General features: G+C 25.8%; 1 protein-coding gene across 5 annotated transcripts in view; it reads left to right on the top strand.

Annotated features, from left to right (window-relative positions):
• Positions 1-21,226, top strand: part of LOC117169247 — a 151,171-nt gene that overhangs the window by 96,170 nt on the left and 33,775 nt on the right. For 4 of the 5 annotated variants that reach the window (XM_033355522.1, XM_033355523.1, XM_033355519.1 and 1 more), the window contains exons 4-8: positions 4,519-4,604; positions 5,743-5,938; positions 11,077-11,444; positions 15,194-15,419; positions 15,495-15,646. In XM_033355522.1, coding sequence (XP_033211413.1) covers positions 4,519-4,604; positions 5,743-5,938; positions 11,077-11,444; positions 15,194-15,419; positions 15,495-15,646 — 1,028 coding nt within the window. The remainder of the gene's footprint in view (positions 1-4,518; positions 4,605-5,742; positions 5,939-11,076; positions 11,445-15,193; positions 15,420-15,494; positions 15,647-21,226) is intronic. The other variant, XM_033355520.1, reaches the window with a different exon arrangement.

The following is a 21,226-nucleotide window of genomic DNA, read 5'->3' as shown; positions in this document are numbered from 1 at the left end:
CCCCCCCCCCTCCCTTTTTCTGTACCCTTGTGAGTTTTGAATCGTTGAGTTGTGAAATGTGAGCTGTGAGCCGTTGAGTTTTGCGTTATGAATTGTGATTTCATCTTCCTGAGTTTTTATTACTTAATATTAAAAAAATGACGATTTAAACATCCATAACAAGATTAGGGCCGTTCTGAAACTACGTCACACTGCTAGGGATCGTTGAGTTAGTTGCCAGTTGTGAGTCGTTGAGTTGTGAGCTTTGAGTCTTTGAATTTTGAGCTCTCAGTTGTGAGTTGTGGGCTGTGAGCCGTTGAGCTTTTAGTAGTGATTTGTGACTTGTGAGTTGTGAATTGAATTCTGAATTCATCTCTCTGGATTTTTATTACTTAATATTAAAAATTAAACAATTTAAAAGTCCATTATAACAATTTTAGTGTGGTTCTAAAATTAGGACATATTACCAGGTATCTTTGAGTTGCGAATCGTTGAGTTGTGAGTTGTAAATTGTGAGCTGTGAGTGTTTGAGTTGTCAGTTGAAGTGAGAGCTCATCTCCCTGAATTTTCATTACTTAATATTTAAAAAAATGAACAATGTAAAAATCTATAACAAGATTTGGGCCTTTCAAAAACTACGTCACACTACCAGGGATCGCTGAGTTGTGAGTCGTTAGGTTGTGAGCTGTGAGACATTGAGTTTTGAGCTCCGAGCTGTGAGTTGTGAGCTGTAGGTTGTGAGCCTTTGAGTCTTGAGTAGTGAGTAGTGATTCGTAAGTTATGAATGGAATTGTGAGTTCATCTCCCTGTATTGTCATTACTTAATATTAAAAAATTAGACAATTTAAAAGTCAATTATAACATGTTTAGGGCCTTTCAAAAATTACGTTACACTGCCAAGTATCGTTAAATTGTGAATAGTTGAGTTGTGAGTTGTGAGTGATTGAGTTGTCAGTTGAATTTTAAGTTCATCTCCCTGGATTTTTATTGATGAATATTTAAAAAATGAACAATTTAAAAATCCATAGAAAGATTAGGGCTGTTCCAAAACTACGTCACACTAGCACGGGCCCTTGAGTTGGGAGTTGTGAGTCGTTGAGTTGTGAGCTGTTAGTCGTTGATTTTTGATCTCTGAGTTGTGAGTTGTTATCTATGAGCCATTGAGTTTTGAATAGTGAGTAGTGACTTGTGAGTTCTGAATTGAATTGTGAGCTCATCTCCCTAGATTTTTCTTACTTAATATTAAAAACTTAAACAATTTAAAAGTCCATTATAACAATTTTAGAGTGCTTCTAAAATAACTTCACACTACCAGGTATCATTAAGTTGTGAATCGTTGATTTGCAAGTTGTGAATTATGAGCTTCCAGTGGTTGAGTTTTCAGTTAATTTGTAAGTTCATCTCCCTGGATTTTTATTAATTAATATTTAAAAAATTAATTATTAAAATCCATACTAATAAGTTTAGGGCCGTTCAAAAACTACGTTACACTACTATGGGTCATTGAGCTGTGAGTCGTTGAATTTTAAGTTGTGATATGCGAGTCGTTGAGTTGCGAGTTGTAAGCTATAGCTCGTGTAGTTGTGAGCTGTGAGTCATGAGTTTTGACTTGTGAGTTGTGAGTTGTGAATTCATCTGCCTGTATTTTGATTACCTAATATTATAACATAATCAATTTAAAAATCCATAATAAAAAGTATAGAGCTGTTCAAAAAATACGTCACACTACCAGAGGTTGTTGATTTGTGAGTTTTTGGTAATTGTGTCATGAGAATTCAGAATTTAAAGTTCAGAATTTATTTCTTTTGGTCACAAATTCTACTATTTGGTGAAAGAATAAACTATTTCATTAAAAATTATTGTATTATATTGTGATTCTTTCGTTTTTGGTGGAAAATTAATCTTCTTGATTGAAAATTATTAAAAATTAGTTTTAATAAATCCATCCATTTGATTAAAATCCATCTGTTTGATTAAAAAATTAAATATTTTGTTGAAATATTTTGTTGTTGTTGGAAATTTGTATTTTCAACTGCGAATTTAACTATTACTTAATTGGTTTTAAAATTACCATTTTCAAGTGGAAAATGTAAGAATTTGTTTGTAAATTGACTTTTTTGTTTATAATTCAACCATTTTTTTTAGAAAATAATTCTTTTTGGTTGAAAATTATACTGTTTTGTGGATAACTCGCCTTCCTTTTTATAAACTTTAACTATTTTGGAAGAAAATTCTATTTGTTTAAAAATGTATGTACTTTGCTGCAAATTCATCTTTTTCGCAGAAAATGAACCTTCTTGATTAAAAATTGATCTGCTTGTTCAAAAGTTCAACTACATTGTTAAAAATTAATCTCATAAGTTAAAGGTCCATTCATTTAGTTAAGAATTAAAATATTTTGTTGAAAATTTTGTGTTTTTGTTATTGAAAGTTAATTTTTTAACTGAAAATTTGAATGATCCATTTTGCTTAAAAACTGATCTATTTTAGTTTAATATTTATAAATTGGTTTGAAAATTAGCAATTTTGTTAAAAATTCATATTTGCGGGTTAAAAATTCAACTTTTTTGTGGATTATTTGCGTTTTTATTAGCTTGATATTTCAACAATTCAGTTAAATTTTTGTTTTTCCTGACTAAAAATCTTTCCTGGTTGAAAATTCGTCTTTTTTTGTCAAATGAAACTGTTTTTTTTTTTTTTAATAAAAATATTTTTTGAGTAAATATCAATTATAATTTTTTTGGTGAAAATTCATCTTCTAGGTTGAAAGTATAACTATAGAATATTCGTCTTTTAACTAAACATTTTTCCTTTTAGATTGAAAATGCAACTTGTCTTCTACAAAATTCGTGTTTTTTGTTTGAAAATTTAACTACGTAATTGAAAATGCAAATGTGTTTGGTTGCAGTTTAATATTTTTGTTTAAACATTCGACCTTTTGGTTGAAAATTTATCTTTTTTGCTTGAAAATACTTCTATTCTAAACGTTAAAAATGTATCTATTTGTTGAAAATTTTAATATTTTGCCAAAAAAATTTATTTTGTTGAAAATTATGTGAGGTTGAGAATTCATTTTTTTTTAATTTTGAAACAGAATGTGGAGAATTTTAAAGTAACATTTTTCAAATTTCCTGGATTAAAAAATTTTTTTAAATCCTTGTATTCAATAGAATAGAAAATTTTTCTTCAGCTTCACAAGGAAATTTATAATTAGTTTTTATTTTTTGAAATTAATTCATGAGAAAAAATTGAAAAATATTTGCAAAATCATCTGAAAAGAATCAGAAATACTTAGAAAGCTGTTGAATTGAATAGGATTTTTAAAAAATGGCAGGAAAAATTTAAATCATGAACAAAATATTTAGGTTTTGAAAAAATTTCAACAGTAATTTCCAATTAAAAAATTTCAACAAATTTTAAACAATATTTAGATTTTGAAAGATGTCGAAATAAAAGTTAAAGACTTTTTTTTAGGATTTTAAAGTATTTTAAAACAATAAAAAAAAGTATTGTAAGATTCCTGATAAAATTTTTCATGATTTTTTATATTCAAAAATTATCTTTAAACTTAAAATTCGTGTGAAAAATTAATTCTAATCTTAAAATTAATTTGAAAATAATTTAAAAGTTTTACGGATTCTAAAGAAAAAACGTTGAAGTTTTTTTAAGAATTTTGAAGTGTATCAAGAGGTTAAATAAATTTTCTTAAGATTCCAAAAAAATGTAGAATGGTTGTTTTTTTAGAATTATTTTTATAAAACATATAAAAAGATTGTAAACTAGTTCAAAATAGAACAAAAATTGTTTAAACATTTTAAAAAATAATTTAAAATTTGAAAATATATCAAAAAAGTTAAAAACAAAATGTAGGATTTTGAAGATTTCGAAATAATATTTATCGGTCAACTAAACAACTAAAACAACTAAAAATTCTTCGAATAATAATTCAATACTCAAATAAAAATATTTACTTCAAACAAAAATACTTTATATTATTATTTACCCATTTTAAGTTTATTTTTTCATTTGTAAAGATTATTACAAATTGAAGAAATAATTAGAACTAGTTTGAATGATATGTAGAAATACAATATTTTTAAATTTCTTACTAATTTCTAAAAGTTCTAAATATCATTTAAGCTAACTCGAATTTTTCCTAAAATTTGGTATAATTCTTTAAAATAAAAAAATGTTCTTCACAAGTTTCTAGATTTTTCTTCGGTAGATCTTAACTGTTGAAAAATATTTTTGAATTTTCTCAAATAACTTAGGAAAATTATATTTATATATCTTAAAAAAACTAATAATATCTTTTTCAAAATTTCTTTGAGTTGACGAAATTATTTATTTTTTTGTTTACTCAGAGCTAATAAAAATTTTTATTTGAATCAAAGAATATATTCTCTGAATGGTGAATGAATGAATAAATTAAGTCGAAGATAATTATTATTTAATTCTTTATTATTATTATTATTATTATTATTATTATTATTATTATTATTATTATTTATCAAGATTAGTATTTTTTAATTATTTCAGGTGGAGATTCAGTTCTGGGAGTATATTTTCATTGGCAAAGGAAAGACTCGAACCTCTGTTGAATGAAGCAAAGCCTGGAATTCTAGGTAATCTATGAATAATTTTACTTTAATTTCTAAATTTTATTCTTGAAATTTTTTAGTTTGCTATGATCTTAAGGAAATTAGTACAAGGGGAAGAGAAAACATCTAAAGTTTAATAACTTCTTGAAAGAAAGTTAGTTTGGAGAATAATACTGTAATTTATATGAGATTGGAATGATTTTCTACTCAAAAATGAGAAGAGAGCAATTTGAAAAGAAAGAAGAATGCCAAATCATTCTAGTTCTTCACGAGAAGTCATATCTCATAATCTAATGTGAAAATTCCGTTGGAAATCATTGTAAAGAAATTTGAACTCTTAACAGCATGAGATGAAAGAGATCAAAGATATGTAAAGTCGGTCGTTACAACCGGGTTACTGTAATAGATTCATCACACTTAATGAGCCTTTTGTGATAAAATCAACTTTTCTGAAAGAGGGATTATTTCTGTCAATAATAAATGTTAAATACACAAGGCCTTTCTTTAAAAAATAACATTTTGAGATCCAAGTAAACAGTTCTGAAATAAACAAAAGATAATGGATTTTTTACTGTTATGTTGTCAACTAGCGTATTGAAATAGTTTTTTGTGGATGGAATGAAAGTTTTTAAGAAACTAGTTTAAATAAAAATGGTTACAGTCTGCATCTGTAAAAAAAAAATTTATATCGACATCGGGATTCGAACCCAGGTCGAAAGATTGCCGGTCTGGTGCTCCACCGTCAATTCTCCGCCAGACCGGCAATCTTTCGACCTGGGTTCAAATCTCAGCGGATCTAAAAAGGATTTTTTTCCTGCAGGTGAAGGTAATTACAATTCCTTTATGACATAGAAGCAAAATCCATAGAATAGGGGGAGAATAAATTCTAAGTCAAATTATAACCTGCATATTTAAATTAAACACTCTAGAAATAAAGAAAACGAAGAGTGCACTAAAATTAAAATGAAGGATTGTCTCCAAATGTAATCGATGGAATGTTTGAAATTTTTGGAAATGTTGTAATTAAAATGATTGTTGGACCTTAAAGGAAAATTAAAATTTTGATTTGTTCCTAATTTAATTTCTTCGATTATAACCTGCATATTTCTGGAATTTAATTTTCCGAAGGGGAAAAAAATTGAAAAATAAATTGAATTTCAAGGACCCTTGGAATTGAGGGAGCTGACATTCGGTGAGCAAACACCCTGTCTCACCAGAATAAGAACCCTCGATTATAGTGGCGATGATGACTCCCTTGGAAATCGCCCCGGGAGGACCAAATTGTCCATTGAAGCTGATTTGCGATTGGATTGCGATCAATTTCGCATGCTCATCACAACCAGGCTGTTTGGAAAAGGGTGAGTTATTTTTCTTTAAATTATCTTCAAAAGAGAAATTCTTGGAAATAAAAAAAAAGAAATCCAGTAATGCAATTCCAAAAAATTACAAAAAAGTGGCATCATCATCGTTTTCCATTTGAGCGAAAAAAATACTTTTTAATATAAAATAAAAATATTGAATGACAATTTATTTTTTAAGTTTATTTGTATTTTAGGTTATATAAATATAATGTTTCTAAGATTCTTGAAAAAATTAGATAAGATTTTTGAAGATTTCAGATATATAAAATCAAAATTTTAACAAAAAGTCAACCAAATAAAAACTAGTTAAATTTTTCATTCCGTAAATATAGTTGAATTTTCTGCAAAAATGATTACTTTTTTAGCTACAAAAAAAAATAATTATTAACTATTTAGTTACATTTATAACCAAAGAGATGAAATTTCAAATTAAATAATGAATCTTCAACAACAAACAATTAATTTTAATCAAAAAAGATTATATTTTTACCAAAAAAAAAAGAATTTTCTACAAATGGGTTGAATTTCTTAGACAAAAAATATGGATTTTCATTAAAAAAACGAGTTTTCAATTAATTGTTGAATCTTAAACCCAGTAGATTAACTTTCAACTGAAATAAATCTTCAATTTAAAAAATTCATTTTTAACAAAGTAGTAGAATTTGTAAAAAAAATTTATTTCCGACCATGCAAATTTTTAAACAAAAAAGATGTCATTCTGATCAAAAAATTTTTAACAAAAAAAAATTTATCAAAGTAATGCAACTTTTACCCAAATAGTTGAATTTGTAAGCAAAAGGTGATATTTTGATAGAAAATATATTAATTGATATTTTAACAAAAAAAAAATTAATTTGAACTTATGAGCAAATTTAATATATTCATCGAAGACGAATTTTAAAAAATATAATTGAATCATCAAACAAAGCAGATTAAATTTCTACCAAAAAGATTAATTTTCTACCAAAAAAGATCAAATTAAATTAAAATAGTTACATTTTTAACGGCAGTGATGATTTTGTAACTAAAATGTATAATATTCCATAAAAAGTTGATTAAAAAAAAATGGTTTAACTTTTAACCAAGCAGGCTAAATTTTTAGCCAAAAAATACGAATTATCAATGAGGAACAGATGTTATTTGAATCAAAGAATATTTTTATTTTAAATAACAAAACATTCTCTCTTCAAAAATCTACATTTTTTCAGAGTTTCTTTAATCTTTTCAATTTTTTAATTATTTGTATTAATTTGAAAAACATAGAAACATTCTAAATATTTTTTCGAACTAATAATATTTTTCCTGAAACTTTATTTTTTCAATTCTGCCGAATTGAAAAAATGGTCTTAAAATCTTTCAAATTTGTGTTTGGCCATTTCGTTAATGTTTTTAAAATTTTGAGATATTTTAATATTATTTCTTAAAATTAATGTTTCAAAGTAAAAGATTTTTAAAAACTTTTCCAGGAATATGAAGAAAAATATTTGATTTTTTTAAAATCATTCAGAATTTCTGAAAAATTTCAAAAATTTTTGAATTCTCTATAAACCCTTCAAAAATCTTAAAAAGCTCAGAAATTATGCTTTAAAATTGTTCACATCCTTTTTTCAAATTTTGGGAAATTATTTGAAATGTTTTCAATTTTTTTTACAATTTTCACTGAAGAATAATTTTTTTAAATGAAAATTCAATTTTGAACTTTCCCACGAATGATAAGCAAATGTTTGTTTTCTCTTGAAGGCATTCAAAATTCTTGAAAAGTTTCTAAATTTATTATCGAAATCTATGAAAATAATCGTTTTGTTATCAATTTATTTACAGCCTTTCAAATTTTCAATTATTTAAACAATTTTTTTAAAAATTTCAAATATCTTTACAAATAATTCTAATTTTTCCTGAAATTTTTGGAAAATCTTTGTGAAGTAGAAAATTTGGCTGCAAATATTCTATGATTTTTCGACAATTTTAAGAATCTCTCAAAATATTTTTATATAAAAAAAGTTTCAGAATAAAAAATTATTTTCAATGTTTTCAGAAATCTTAAAGAAATTTTGTTACTCTCTTAAAGGTACTCAAAAGTTTTTAAAAAACTTGTAAATTTTATATTCCACTTCTTAACCTTCTAAATATTTTTTTGAAATAATATAGTTTTCCTACCAAATATTTAAATCTTGCAAAACGCAATACATTTTTTCAAAATTGATTTATTTATTATTGTATAAACAACCTAAAAGAAGTCACTCTCGTCTTCTATTCTTATTAAATTATAATCAAAACGCATTTTTTTAAATCTACCAATGTTGGGACTTCGTTTTTTAAGTTCCAAAAATTTCCTAGTTCAATTTGAATGTTGTATTGAATTGGAATGCTGGAAAATTTATTTTAATTAAATCTGAATTTAATTTCCTAAATTTAACAATTATTTTTTTTAAATATTTGAAATCCAAAAATATTTTATAAAAAGTACAAAGGCTGTGTTATTTTTGTATGTAGTAAAATTTTTCTTCTTCAAGGAAGGGCTTAGATAGATAAATAAAAAAAAGCGGAGCGAGCTTTTTATAAAGTTGATATCGATCGTTCATAGTTCTCAACACTAAAGGTATAATTAAACTTTCATTTAAAAAGAAGGAATTATAGTTTTCTCACACTTTGTTTGGATAATCTATAATTTTTAATTCAGCTGAAATGGGTTTTAGCAAATTAAAAAGTGTCCTTTCCATCAGGATTATTAAATTAATTCGAATTATAATTTCTTTTTATTAATTTGGAATTTTATATACTATCAAAGAATATGAAACAAAAAAATCCTTAAAGTTAGTTTAAAAGAATATTGCACCCTTTTATAAAAGAAAACTGTTAAATAACAGGTTTCAAAACTTACTGATTTGAAAAAAAGTTTTGGAAAACATAGAAAATTAATGAAATTTATAAAAAGTAATTTGCATTTTTTGGTGACCTATTTCAAAGTCTTAAAAATTATTTTAGTATCTTAGAGCCAATTTTTAGCTTACGAATTCATATGAATTTTTTTTTAATAAAAAATGTGATTATCTCATAATAATTTCAGAATTCTTTGAAATTGTATAACAATATTATTAATAATTTTTAGAATTACACATTTATTTGAAAACCCTTAACTTGCATTAATTATTATTTTCAATCATTAATAATTACACAATAAATTATTAGTAAAGTCTTAACAATTATTTAAATACTTTATGGTGAATTTTTTAATAATTGTGTTTATGATAATAGATTTTGTTACTAATAAAAAAATATTATAATAATTGCATAATTTTTAAAAGATTAAAGGTACATTTTTGGAAATATTTGTTAACAATTTTACATAACAAACATTTAAAATTTAAGATTATAAATTCAGAATAAGTTAATAAAAATGTAAATTCTTCTTTGATGTCCAACATTCAAATTGAAAAAAAAAACAAATTAAAGAAAGGAAAGAAGAAAAATAAAGATATAAATATACCCGAAAATTAAAAACCTAAAATTTCAAATTCTCAAATATTTATTGATTATGTGTAAAAAATATGAAAGAAAAAAAGAATGAAAGAAATTTGGAGGTTGCCTTCTTCTTCTTTGCCCTTTTTTATATTTATTATTTAAATATGAACAAATGATCTTTTTTTACTTATTTTAATTTGAAATTGTGTTTTTTCACTTTTTTAATTAGAATAAACCAAGTTGCATTTAAATAATCTGAGAAAAGTTTTTTTCCGAAAAATCTTATTGTTTATTTGTAGCTAATTTTACAAGAGTTTTGTTTAGCAAAATGTATCATTATTTCTTCTTTAAAAAATATCCAGTTATATAATCATTATCTGATAAGTTAATAATTAAATGCATAATACATTTTTTTTAAATCAGAATTTTTCACTTTGGACAGCTATAAAAAATTGGATTTTTTTAAATAAAAACTTTCCTAGGATTACTTCAATCAAAATTGATCTATTTTAATATTTTCTCTCGTAGAAAATTGGTATTAAAAATAAATAAAAAATTATGAAATGAGATTAAAAAATAGGAAGGAAATATTTCTGTAGCAAATTAAGAAAAAACAACAATTTTACCTTCTTGAATCGTTCCATCTCTCACTTCGTTTAAAAAAACGAGAAAATTCAATTTGTAAATTAAAAATAGATTTTTTTCAAAAATCCTTCGAATACTTGGTTTTTTCAGTTTTTAAAAATTTCTTAGTTAATTATTTGTGACCACGTGACCAAACCAGTCCTTGGTTATAAAATATTTTTTTGGTGTTCCCCATGTCTAAAGGAAATGATATGTCGCTCTCAAAGTTTGGAATATAGGAAATGAGACCATAAATTGCGTTTGTATATTTAATTTGAGTAATAATTTTTAAGAAAATCCGAGTTGAAAATAAATGTGTAAACTTATTTTAATTTTTCTTTGGTGCTCACTACGTCCACGTGGATTGAGCTATCGTATTTATAATTTGAAATATTAAATAAAAACCACTAAATAACGTTTTTGTACACCTACATGTTTATAATTTCGAATAAAGTTTATTTGTAAATTGATAAAATAGGATTTTACCACTCGAGTTGTAGCACTTTGCAGGTAATGTTTGGTTTGATGCATTTCATATTTTTTGATTTACGTATGTTGAGCACTGGAATAAATTTTGGGCTAAATCGACAAAAAAAAATGTTCATAACCGACCTTGGTCACGCGATCTCTACTTTATCGACGTTAAAGTTTTCTATTTTTCTCTGCTAGAAATTGCTAAAAATGCTAGAAAGATAATTATAGGTTTCGTGTGTGCAAATACTAATTTGTTATTGTTTATATTGATTTTTTTGAATGTTTAGACGATTTAGTCTGAATGAAAAAAAAAATGAAAATAATTTTACACATTTATTTTTTACTCAGATAATTTTTTTCAAAATTATTACTCAAACTAAATATACAAACAACATTTATTTTCTCATTTCCCATATTTCAAACTTTAAGAGCAATATATCATTGCCTTTGGACACGGTAAAAGCCAACCAAAAATTTCATAACCGAGAACTGCTTTGGTCACGTGGCCGGCGTAGAACATGTCCTTAAGAATAAACAGTTTTTTCTTCAAAAAATTTGATGAAAAAAAATTGCAGAGTTGGCATGGACGTCGACTTGGCAGTAGAAAAATTATCCCTGTCTGGAACAATTTTGGTGACCCTAACCCTCGACTCCATGGCACCTTTTCCACATGCAACTCACTTGAGTGTCAGTTTTATCGAGAAGCCTGATGTCTGGTTTAGTGTAAGAGTTTTAAGGGCAGTGCAAATGATGGAGGTACCACTCGTGAAGACCTGGATACATGCAGTTGTCTCGGACGCTCTTGCAAGTTGGTTGGTCGATCCAGGTCATTTGGAACTAGATCTCAGGGCTCAGGAAAGACCTGGACCAGGATTCGACACTGTGATGAATTCCATTCCTCAAGGAGTTCTCACTGTCACCTTGAGCCAAAGTGCATGTCCCCGTAAGACTAATTTCAATTTTTAAAAAACATTTATGTTCTTTCCCTTGTATCTCTTCTTTACCCAGTCCTTCCTTTCCCAATATGTTTTTTACACTCCTTTGCCGTCTTTGTTTATCTTTAATATCTCTTCTATATCTTTTCCATACCTCCCATGTTCTCTCTTCTCATTCGCGGATTCCACACTTTCTCTTGTTTTCCAGTACGTTCCTTTCATGATCTTGTATACCTTTCATTACCTGATATAAATCCTTTCCTCACCCAATCCTTCCTCCACATTCTCTTACTAATTTATCCTTGCAGATTTTTTTCGTATCATTAGAGAAGATGTGGAGGTAAGATAGGAAGAGATATTTAAATTTTATTTAGAAAGACTGATATTAAAAAAATAAAATTTTATTATAAATAAATGCCAAAATAATGCATTTGTTTATTAATGTTTGTTTGAAAATCATAAAGTTTTATCAACTTTTATAAATGTGGCTTAAATTATCATAAAGTTTCCAATACAAAGGTCTGAGATTGAAAAATCGAATTTTTCCGCCAAGAAATGCTCGAATAATGCAATTGTTTAATGGCAATAGCAGACGCTATTGCGTATGCGCATGCGATACATTAGGCGCTTTATTGGCTGTCTTTCGCGCGCTTATTTGAAATTTTAAAAATACAAATTTTTTATTTATTATTAATAATTGTAAATAAATACATTTTAATATGTTCAAGTGGTACATTGATTGTTTTTTAACATATTCTAAGAAGTAAGTTCAAAAATAAAATGAGTATTCAGTAAATAAAAAAATATAAAGTTATTTAATTTAATCTTTTTTAAGTTTTTCAATTGTTGTTATTAATGTATGCATTTAAAATTTCATATATCAATTCAACTACATATACAAAATTTATTACAAGTACATTCTAAAATATTCAACATTTTTTTATCTAGAAATTGTAATTCAAATTTTATAAAAATGAAATATTAAATAAAAACTCAGTCGAATTTATTGTTGAACTTTCAAAAATTATATTATATATGAAAGAACTGTTTTTCTGTTCCTTTTCAAAATGCGAAATAAACAAAACTTCTCGAAGATTTTAAGGGGTGACTGAAAATTTTCAACCATGAAAAATTTCCAAATTGTAAAATTTTCAAATTGTAAAATGTCCCGAAATCAGAAAAATTGCGTAATATAAGAATTCTGAATTAGAACATTTTTGACAGAAAATAGGCGAATTTTAAAATATCCAAACTAGGAAGTTCCCAAAGTATAAAATTCCGGAATTGAAACAATTCAAAAAATCCTTTTTGTACCAAATATAATTTATTTATAAAAAATTAAAGAATCAAATTTTTTGTCAAAAAACAAATTTCTTAAATGTTTGAAGTGTTTAATAATTATTGTTTCAACTTCAAATAAAAAGAATTAAAAACATGTTTTGTTGGATGAAGAGTTTTATTTGAAAAGGTGCATAGTATTTAAAAGAATAACGAAAAACGTTCCTGAATATTGAATTTTTAATAAAAAAAAAAATTAAAAAGAAATGAGATAAATCAGTTTTAGTTACTTCTGCAAAGTTTGTTAGCACATATGTTTAAATTTTTGCACAATTTGTGTACACTAATTGTTATCTCTAATTTAAAAATAATGTTAAAAAACTATTAACATTAAAAAAATTGGTCTATGATAAAAAGATTTGACTATTGTATTTTCAATGAACACATAAATAAAATCTGTTAAAACTATTTTGTTAATTGTTTCAAACTGTGAATTTTCTAGTTCGGATATTTTGTAATTTGCCAATTTTCTTTCGAAAATTTTGCAATTCGGGATTTTTCAATTTCGGCATTTTTCAATTTCGGCATTTCTTATAATTTTGGGATAATTTTGGTAACTTTCGCATCTTGAAAAAGAACAGAAAAACAGTTTGAAACACTTTGATGCTTCATTCTCAAAAATAAATTTAACATCTATGCTGGTAATTTGAGAAAAAAAATTTTATTTGACTGAGTTTCTATTTAATATTACACTTTTATCACATTTGAAATTCACTCTCTCGATTATCAACTGTTAACTATTTAAAAATTCACCTGTAATAATATTTTTATTATATCTACTTTAATAAATATATAGAATTTTAAACGCTTAAATTATTAACACCTATTTACAAAATGAAAAAAGATTACATTGAATAACATGATATTTTTTATTTACTGAATACACATTTTTAACCTAATGCGCAGAATATATTAAAAACCATCTACATACCACATGAACATATTAAAATATAATTATTTTCAATTAATAATCGTAATTTAAAAAAAATGGTATTTTTTAATATTTTAAATAAACGCGCTATTCATTTATCCTTATTTTCGTTACTCTTTTTTCCCTCCAATGTCGAGAAAATAAAACAAAAAATTAGTAGAAAAATGGCAGAATGTAGGATAGAGATGAGGAAATTGGAATAAGTCAGGGCAATTTTGGAGAAAAAAAACATGGTTGAAAATTTTATTTTTATATTGTAGAAAAGGCTAGAAAAGCAGTAAAAGACTATTAAGAAATTAGAGGAGTGAAAAAGTAGGATAGAGAAGAGAAAGCATGAAACAGAATGTTGAAGGTGGGGAGAGTGGGAAAAATAAGAAAAAGGCTGAAAAAATAGAAAAGAGAGAGAGAGAGATAAAAGAAGAATTATAGGAGAAAAAGGTCTAAGATTAGAGGGGAAGAAACTGAAAGAAGAAGTGAATGTAGTAGAAAGGATAGATTTCAAGGTAGAGTTAGAGGAAGCTAGAAGTGTAGAAAAGGAGGAAGAAATATGAGAACAGATGGGACATATAGAAATAAAGAAATAGGAACATACCTAAAAAGGGAATTGATGGCAAAGAAAATAGCGTTATATGGAAGCTCGGAAATAATAGAGAAGTTTACATAGGAAGAAAGGCTTAAATGTGAGTTAAAGAAAATAGCGGAAGAGCGAACGAAGGTAGAAAGAACGCGGGTTAAGTATAGGAAAATATAGATAGAAGGTATATGTGAGATTGGGACGAATAAAGGGAAGAGCTAGTATAAAATTGAGCTACTGGAATATAGTAGAGTCGGAAAAAAAGGATAGAGAATTTATGAAAAATTGAGAAAAATGGGAAATGGTAGTAATGATGAAGGTGTGGTTATATAAAGATGGATATGGAAGGTTAAGGAAAAGGTCACTAAGAGGTTACAGCTGGAAGGTTTAAAATGCGAAGAGAAAGAATAAATATGAAAGAGCAAGGCAAGAAATGGTGATAAGAATAATTAAGGAAAATATAACAAGCACCTTCAAGTAAGAAATAAGAGAAGATAAAGGAATAATATTAGAAGAGCTAAAGATGAGAGAAACTGATCTAAGAAAATAAATAAGAGATTAAACTTATAACAGGAGGAGGTTTTAATTCGAAAACAAGAGGTGAAGGAGGGAAATAAGGAGGAAAGAAATTGTGAAAAGAGCTTGGAGGAGATAGAAACAATAATTGATTATGTGATAGTGGAAGACCTATCTTTTCTATCTTTGTTTCAGTCAAAAATCAATCGAATCATTTAGAATCTCAATCTGTCTATCCAAGTATATCCCTTCTTTATCCACGTCTATCATTTTCTTCGTTTTAGGCAATCTAAAATATTTCTGATTCCTTTAAATCCTTATTTTCATAGCTAAGCAAATCTTTTTTTACTCTCTTCTGCAATAAACATAACCTATAAATTATTTCTAATTATTTTCAGCAGCCCTTAGTGATGAAGTCAGATGGTTGGTGGTGACGATTGGAGATCAAAGAAGAGTCACTGCCCATTTAAATTCCACATGGACTGAAGATGTTTCCTTCCTGGTTGGACCTCTGGATAATGAGAGGATCACTATAAAATTAAAAGTCAAAAGAATCGTCAGCACCATCACCTTGGCTCAATTTGAATTAGCCCTGGGAGTTTACAACTGGGAAACGTCACAAGTGTGAGTTTAACTAACAGAAATAAAATTAGATGGTATAATTAAAGATAAGATGTGAATTTAATAATTTAAAATCAGGGTCGAGACACTTCTCCAGCAGAAGAAACCTTCGAGAAACAGCGCCAATATACCAAATATTAATGCAAGACTGGAATATGCCTCTTTACCAAAATTGGATCCGGATTTACCGCAACCGAGTCTAACCGAAGAAACAAACTCACACCCTGCTGGTGAGTAATTAAATATTCAGATCATTTTTGAAAGATATTGTTGAAACAGTTTAAAGGCCACCAAAATCTTAGCGCGTTGAAAGGCTTCGCTAAGTCTGCGCAAATGAATTTTTTATTGCTAATAGCTCTCAGATGTCAAAAAAAATCAGGAAACGTTCCTTTAGCATTTCCTCTATTTATATACCTCCTTCTTCTATATAAACCTGGCTATATACCTCTATATAAATCTTACACTATCTTACATCACTCACCAACTTTTAACTTAACTTAATCTGGTATGACATAGGAAGAGGATAATTTCATTCTCTAAGTTCAAATTTTTAACAGATACTGACTCATCAGAGCGCCACCTGTCGTCCTGTAGTCCTGTAGGAAATGGTGGAATTTAGGAGAATTTAAGAGAATTAAAGAGAAATTAACAATTTATGATTTTTAACAATATTTTTATTGTTCCGATTATATCAGCGGTTGAATATAAATTATTTTCGAACACAGACATACTCAGGAATTACAGTGTTTCCTATATAAATTTGAATTTTTCAAACGTATTAAATTATTTTAAAAAAAAAGTTTTTATACTTTGACAGATAACTTTGTAACAAAATATTCGAATTTTCAAGAAAATAATTGATTTTTTAACATAATAGTTGAATATTCAATCTAAAAAGAAATTGCCAACTAAAAAGTGTCATAGTTTATATTTTAATCAAAAAGGAATATAATATATATAACAAAAGAAAATAATTTTAAAACCAAAAAGTCGAAAAAACTATATAATATGAATATAAAAAATATGTAATAAAAATAAAAATATGACTGTTCAACAAAAAATTAATTTTCCACGAAATAGATCCATTTTTACGCAAAAAAAAAGAAATTTTTAACTAAAAAATAATTTTTTTACCAAACAAAACGCGAATTCTTAACTAAAAAATATCCATCTTAAAAAATAGAAATGTTCCATTTTCTGTTAAAAAATGAATTCTAAACAACAACAAAAAGTATTTTCCACTAAACAGTTCAATTTTCAACCAGGCATAAGCATTTAATAAAAAAAGCGCACAATGTAGTTTAACTTTGACCTAAGTAGTTGAATTTTCAAATTAAAAAAATTAATTTATAACAAGATAATTAAACTTTTCACCAACGATATAACTTTTTCACAGATGAAGTTTTAAATGAAAAAGATGAATTTTCAAAAAATAGTTGAATTTTCTCTTGAAAAAGATTTTAGACGAGTTTTTACGATCAAACTATGAATTTTTTAACAAGAAATAATTTTCTACAACAAAAATTGAATTTTCAATCCAAAAAGACGAATTTTTAACCAAAAAGGATGACTTTTTAACAACATTCTTGAACTCTCTAGCTAATAGTTGCATTATTATAAAAAAATATGAAATTTATCTTAAAGTAGATGAATTTTTTATTACAAAAAGTTGAGTTTTCATCCAAAAAAGATTCCAGTTAACTCAGCAACATCATAAGTGGAATTTTTGTAACAAAAAAATAAGTTTCTACGAAAAAATTCAATTTTCAAACAAAAAATATTACTGTTCAACTAAAAACTAATTTTTCACGAAACAGATGCATTTTTACGCAAAACAAAGGAAATTTCAATCTAAAAAATAATTTTTTTACAAAAAAAACGCGAATTTTTAACTAAAAATATCAATCCTAAAAAATGGAAAAGTTCCATTTTCTGTTAAGAAATAAATTAAAAAAAAAAAGAAGTATTTTCCACGTAACAGTTACATTTTCAACCAGAAATAAGCCTTCAATAAAGAAATTTTTTTTTAACAAATTAGTTGAATTGTCAAGCAAAAAAGAACACTTCTTAACCAAAAAGTTGAATTTTCACACAAAAAACGAAATTTCTTCTATAACAGATGAAGTTTCAAATCAAAAATATAAATTTAAAAAAAAAGTTGAATTTTTTGTTGAAAAGGATTTTATTCGAGTTTTCACGATCTATACATTTTTTAACTATAAATAATTTTCCGCTAAAAAAATTGAATTTTCAATCCAAAAAGGATGACTTTTTAACAAAATTGTTGAATTCTCTATTAAGTAGTTGCATTTTTATAACAATGTGAAGTTTATCTTAAAGCAGAAGAATTTGTTATTAAAAAATGATGTGAGTTTTCATCCCAAAAAGATTCCAGTTAACTCAGTAACACCAAAAATTGAATTTTTTGAACAAAAAATAAGTTTCTACGAAAAAAATTTTATTTTTAATCCAAAAAGACGAATTTTTATAACCAAAAAGGATGAATTTTAAACAAAATAGTTAAATTCTCTACCAAATAGTTACATTTTCATCCAAAAAATATCAATTTTGTACTAAAACAGATGAATTTGTAATAAAAAAACCATGTTTTTTAGTGTAACTTTCATCCAGAAAATATGTCAATTTATTTTTCAACACCAAAATATAAATTTAAAAAAGTAAATTTTCTAAGAAATAAATACGTTTTCATGAAAATAGTGTAATAGTTTAATTTCTAACCAAACAGTTGCATTTTTATCCTAAAAATTTCATTTCTGCTAAAGCAGGTAAACCTTAAACTAAAAAAGACAATCTTTCAAATGAAGAGTTGAATTTTTAACCCAAAAGTTAACGAAAAAATTCAATTTTCTATTAATTAAAATAAATTCTGAGATTCTCATATATTCTCAGAGAATTTATTTCTCGGTTATATTCTCTCAATTTTGTAGTTGAATAATGAATTTTAATTAAATTTAATTAATGTTGATTAATTAAATTAAATTGATGTTAATTAATTTATAAATTTATTTGATTTTGCTATAATATTAACTCAGTCGAGCCTCTCAGTAGAGCGCCTCTCAAAAGGGCGCCTTCTCAACTGCGCTCGAACGTTATACCCCCACCTTCTAGACTCTGCATTGAACGAGGGACATTTCGAAGCATTGCCTCTTAATAGGGCGCTCGCGATGAAAATAAATCTACCTATTGTACTTATGTACATTCATATCGCACACCGTAGCAAGCATTTATTGAGATTTAATTATGTTCTACAATTATAAAATCACGTATAAATTAATAGGAATGGTTAATATCTGCTATACAATAATTTTTTCGAATTGAGAAAATTACACCAAAATCTCGCTTTGAGTCCAGTGTCGCGCAGTGAGGAAAAAGTACATTTTTTGGTTCAAAATACGATTCCGGCTGAACCTGTGGACCGATTTGGATTTTTTTTTAAAGCTGATAAAATTTCAAAGAAAGTTTTCGAGTCTGATTTTTAACTGAGTTTTTCAGTTTTTTTATATATGAATAAATATGACGCAAAAATGACCATTTTTTCTATTGTACGTTCCCGGTGCTCGTCAATAATAGGAAAATTGTTGTAATCGCCGACGTTTCATAGATTTACATCATATAAGGATATTCCATCATGATACGATGAACAAGAAAAATTTGTATAAACAAATTATTGGTTGACAATTGGTTTTCTATAATTTTCAATAATTGAACGTTTTTTATGTTATGTTGCAAAAAATTTGAATGAAAAAATATTTTATCAAAAAAATTTTTGTTAAGATTATTCTTGTTTATATTACAAACAAACTCAATAAACAAATGCATTATACAGCCATTTGTTGTTCTATGCCGATTAAAAAAAATTAGAAACCTCATTATAATTTCTGAAATTCATAATTTTTTCATGAAGTTTATGATTTTATCAAAATACTTTAATAAACGAATCCATTATTCGAGCACTTGTCGACGGAAAAATTCAGTTTTTTTAAATACCAGTCCTTTTAATTGGGAACTGCATGATAATTTCAGCAACATCCATTACTATTTGATATTTTTTTTTTAACAAATTTAATCAACAAATGCATTATTCGGTCATCTGTTGACGAAATATCATTTTTTTATGTAAGTCCTTATAATTGAGAACTTCCTGTTAATTTCAGCAACTTTCATAATAAGTTCCTTAATACTATGATTTTTGTTAACAAATTTAATATACAAATGAATTATTTGGGCGTTTTTCGACGGAAACAAATATTAAATGTATTGTTCACTCATTCCTTTATTCAAACCCTCTTTTTTTTGGCCAACCAATTAAAAAGACTGATATTGAAAAAAATTATGAATTATGAAAAATTATGAATTTTCTAAAATTGTCATGAGGTTCCTAATTTTAAAAAACTGACATCGAAAAAAAGAATTTTTCTGACGAGAAATGCCTGATTAATGCATTTGTTTATTAAATTTGTTTATAATATTAACAAAAATAGCCCTAAAAGAAATTTGTTTTATTAAAATATTGTTTTCATTCAAATTTTTTGCAATAGAACTTGAAAAACAAGTTAAAATTTAAAATGATAGAAAACACATTTTCAACAAACAATTTGTTTATTGTATCCAGATGGAATATCTTTATATAATATTAATCTACAAAACGTCAGCGATTACAACAATTTTCGTATTATTGATGTGCAATTGAAAAATCAAATTAAAAATGAGGCTCCACAACTTTAATTAAAATTTTATCAGCTTTTTCAAAGAAAAAAATTTAAAAAGGTTAAAAACGTGTTAAAAAATTGTACTTGCTAAAACAGCTTTCGTTCGAAAACTTTATAAAAATAATATAAAGAGGAATACATGCAATTGTTTTTCTGACTGTATAGTGTACATAAAGAATATATTAACCAATCCCCAATTGTTTGGACAAAAGTAATTTGTTTTAAAAAAATTTGTTTTCAAAAAATATTTTAAAAATCGCATGTTATGACTTAAGCATAATATTAAATGATTTTAAGTACTAAATTTTGCTAAAAGCTTCATGTCATTATTTATACAATGAATCATTGTTTTTTTTTCGAATTTACTTTGAGTTGAAAATCGATGGATGACGAATAAAAATTGTTTAAGGAATGACATGAAGTTTTTAACAAAAATTAACTACTCGAAATCATTCATCATTATGTTTAATTCATAAAATACGATTTAAAAATATTTTTGAAAAAGTGATTGCTAAAAAAAATTCTATTCATTTAAGTTATTAAAAAATATTTAATATTTTATTTCTTTACACTATAGAGTCAGAAAAATAATTGTTTGTATTCTATTTTATATTTTTTTGTTTGTTAAAGTTATCGAACAAAGTGCTTGAGCAAATAAAAATGATTCAAACGAATAGAAATTTGTTAAACATTAGTAGAAATTAACAAAAATTATGTAACTATTCAACAAAAAGTAGCATAGGGTACCAATTTATGAAAAAAGGGGACATCTATGACTCAATTTTTAGAAATTTTGAAAATAAACCATGATTAATTTACTATTTCAAACAATGACCAACTATTATATTTTATTCAGAAAATACGATTATTTTGAAAAATTGGGAATAAATAATTGTTTAAATAAGTTACGTTAATTTAAACAATTAAAAATTGTTTAAAGGTCACAGATGTTCAAATCTTCCATTTGTAATTATTTTTATGAAAAAAGACGACAGAAATTCTTGAAAATTAACAATAATCCGTAAAAATGTAGTTTTTTTATTCATGAGTCATATTTGGGGTATTCCGGGGGGGGGGGGG

This window comes from Belonocnema kinseyi, chromosome 3, assembly GCF_010883055.1.
Source record: "Belonocnema kinseyi isolate 2016_QV_RU_SX_M_011 chromosome 3, B_treatae_v1, whole genome shotgun sequence".
Taxonomy (NCBI): domain Eukaryota; kingdom Metazoa; phylum Arthropoda; class Insecta; order Hymenoptera; family Cynipidae; genus Belonocnema; species Belonocnema kinseyi.
This window is presented reverse-complemented; position numbering and strand designations above follow the sequence as displayed.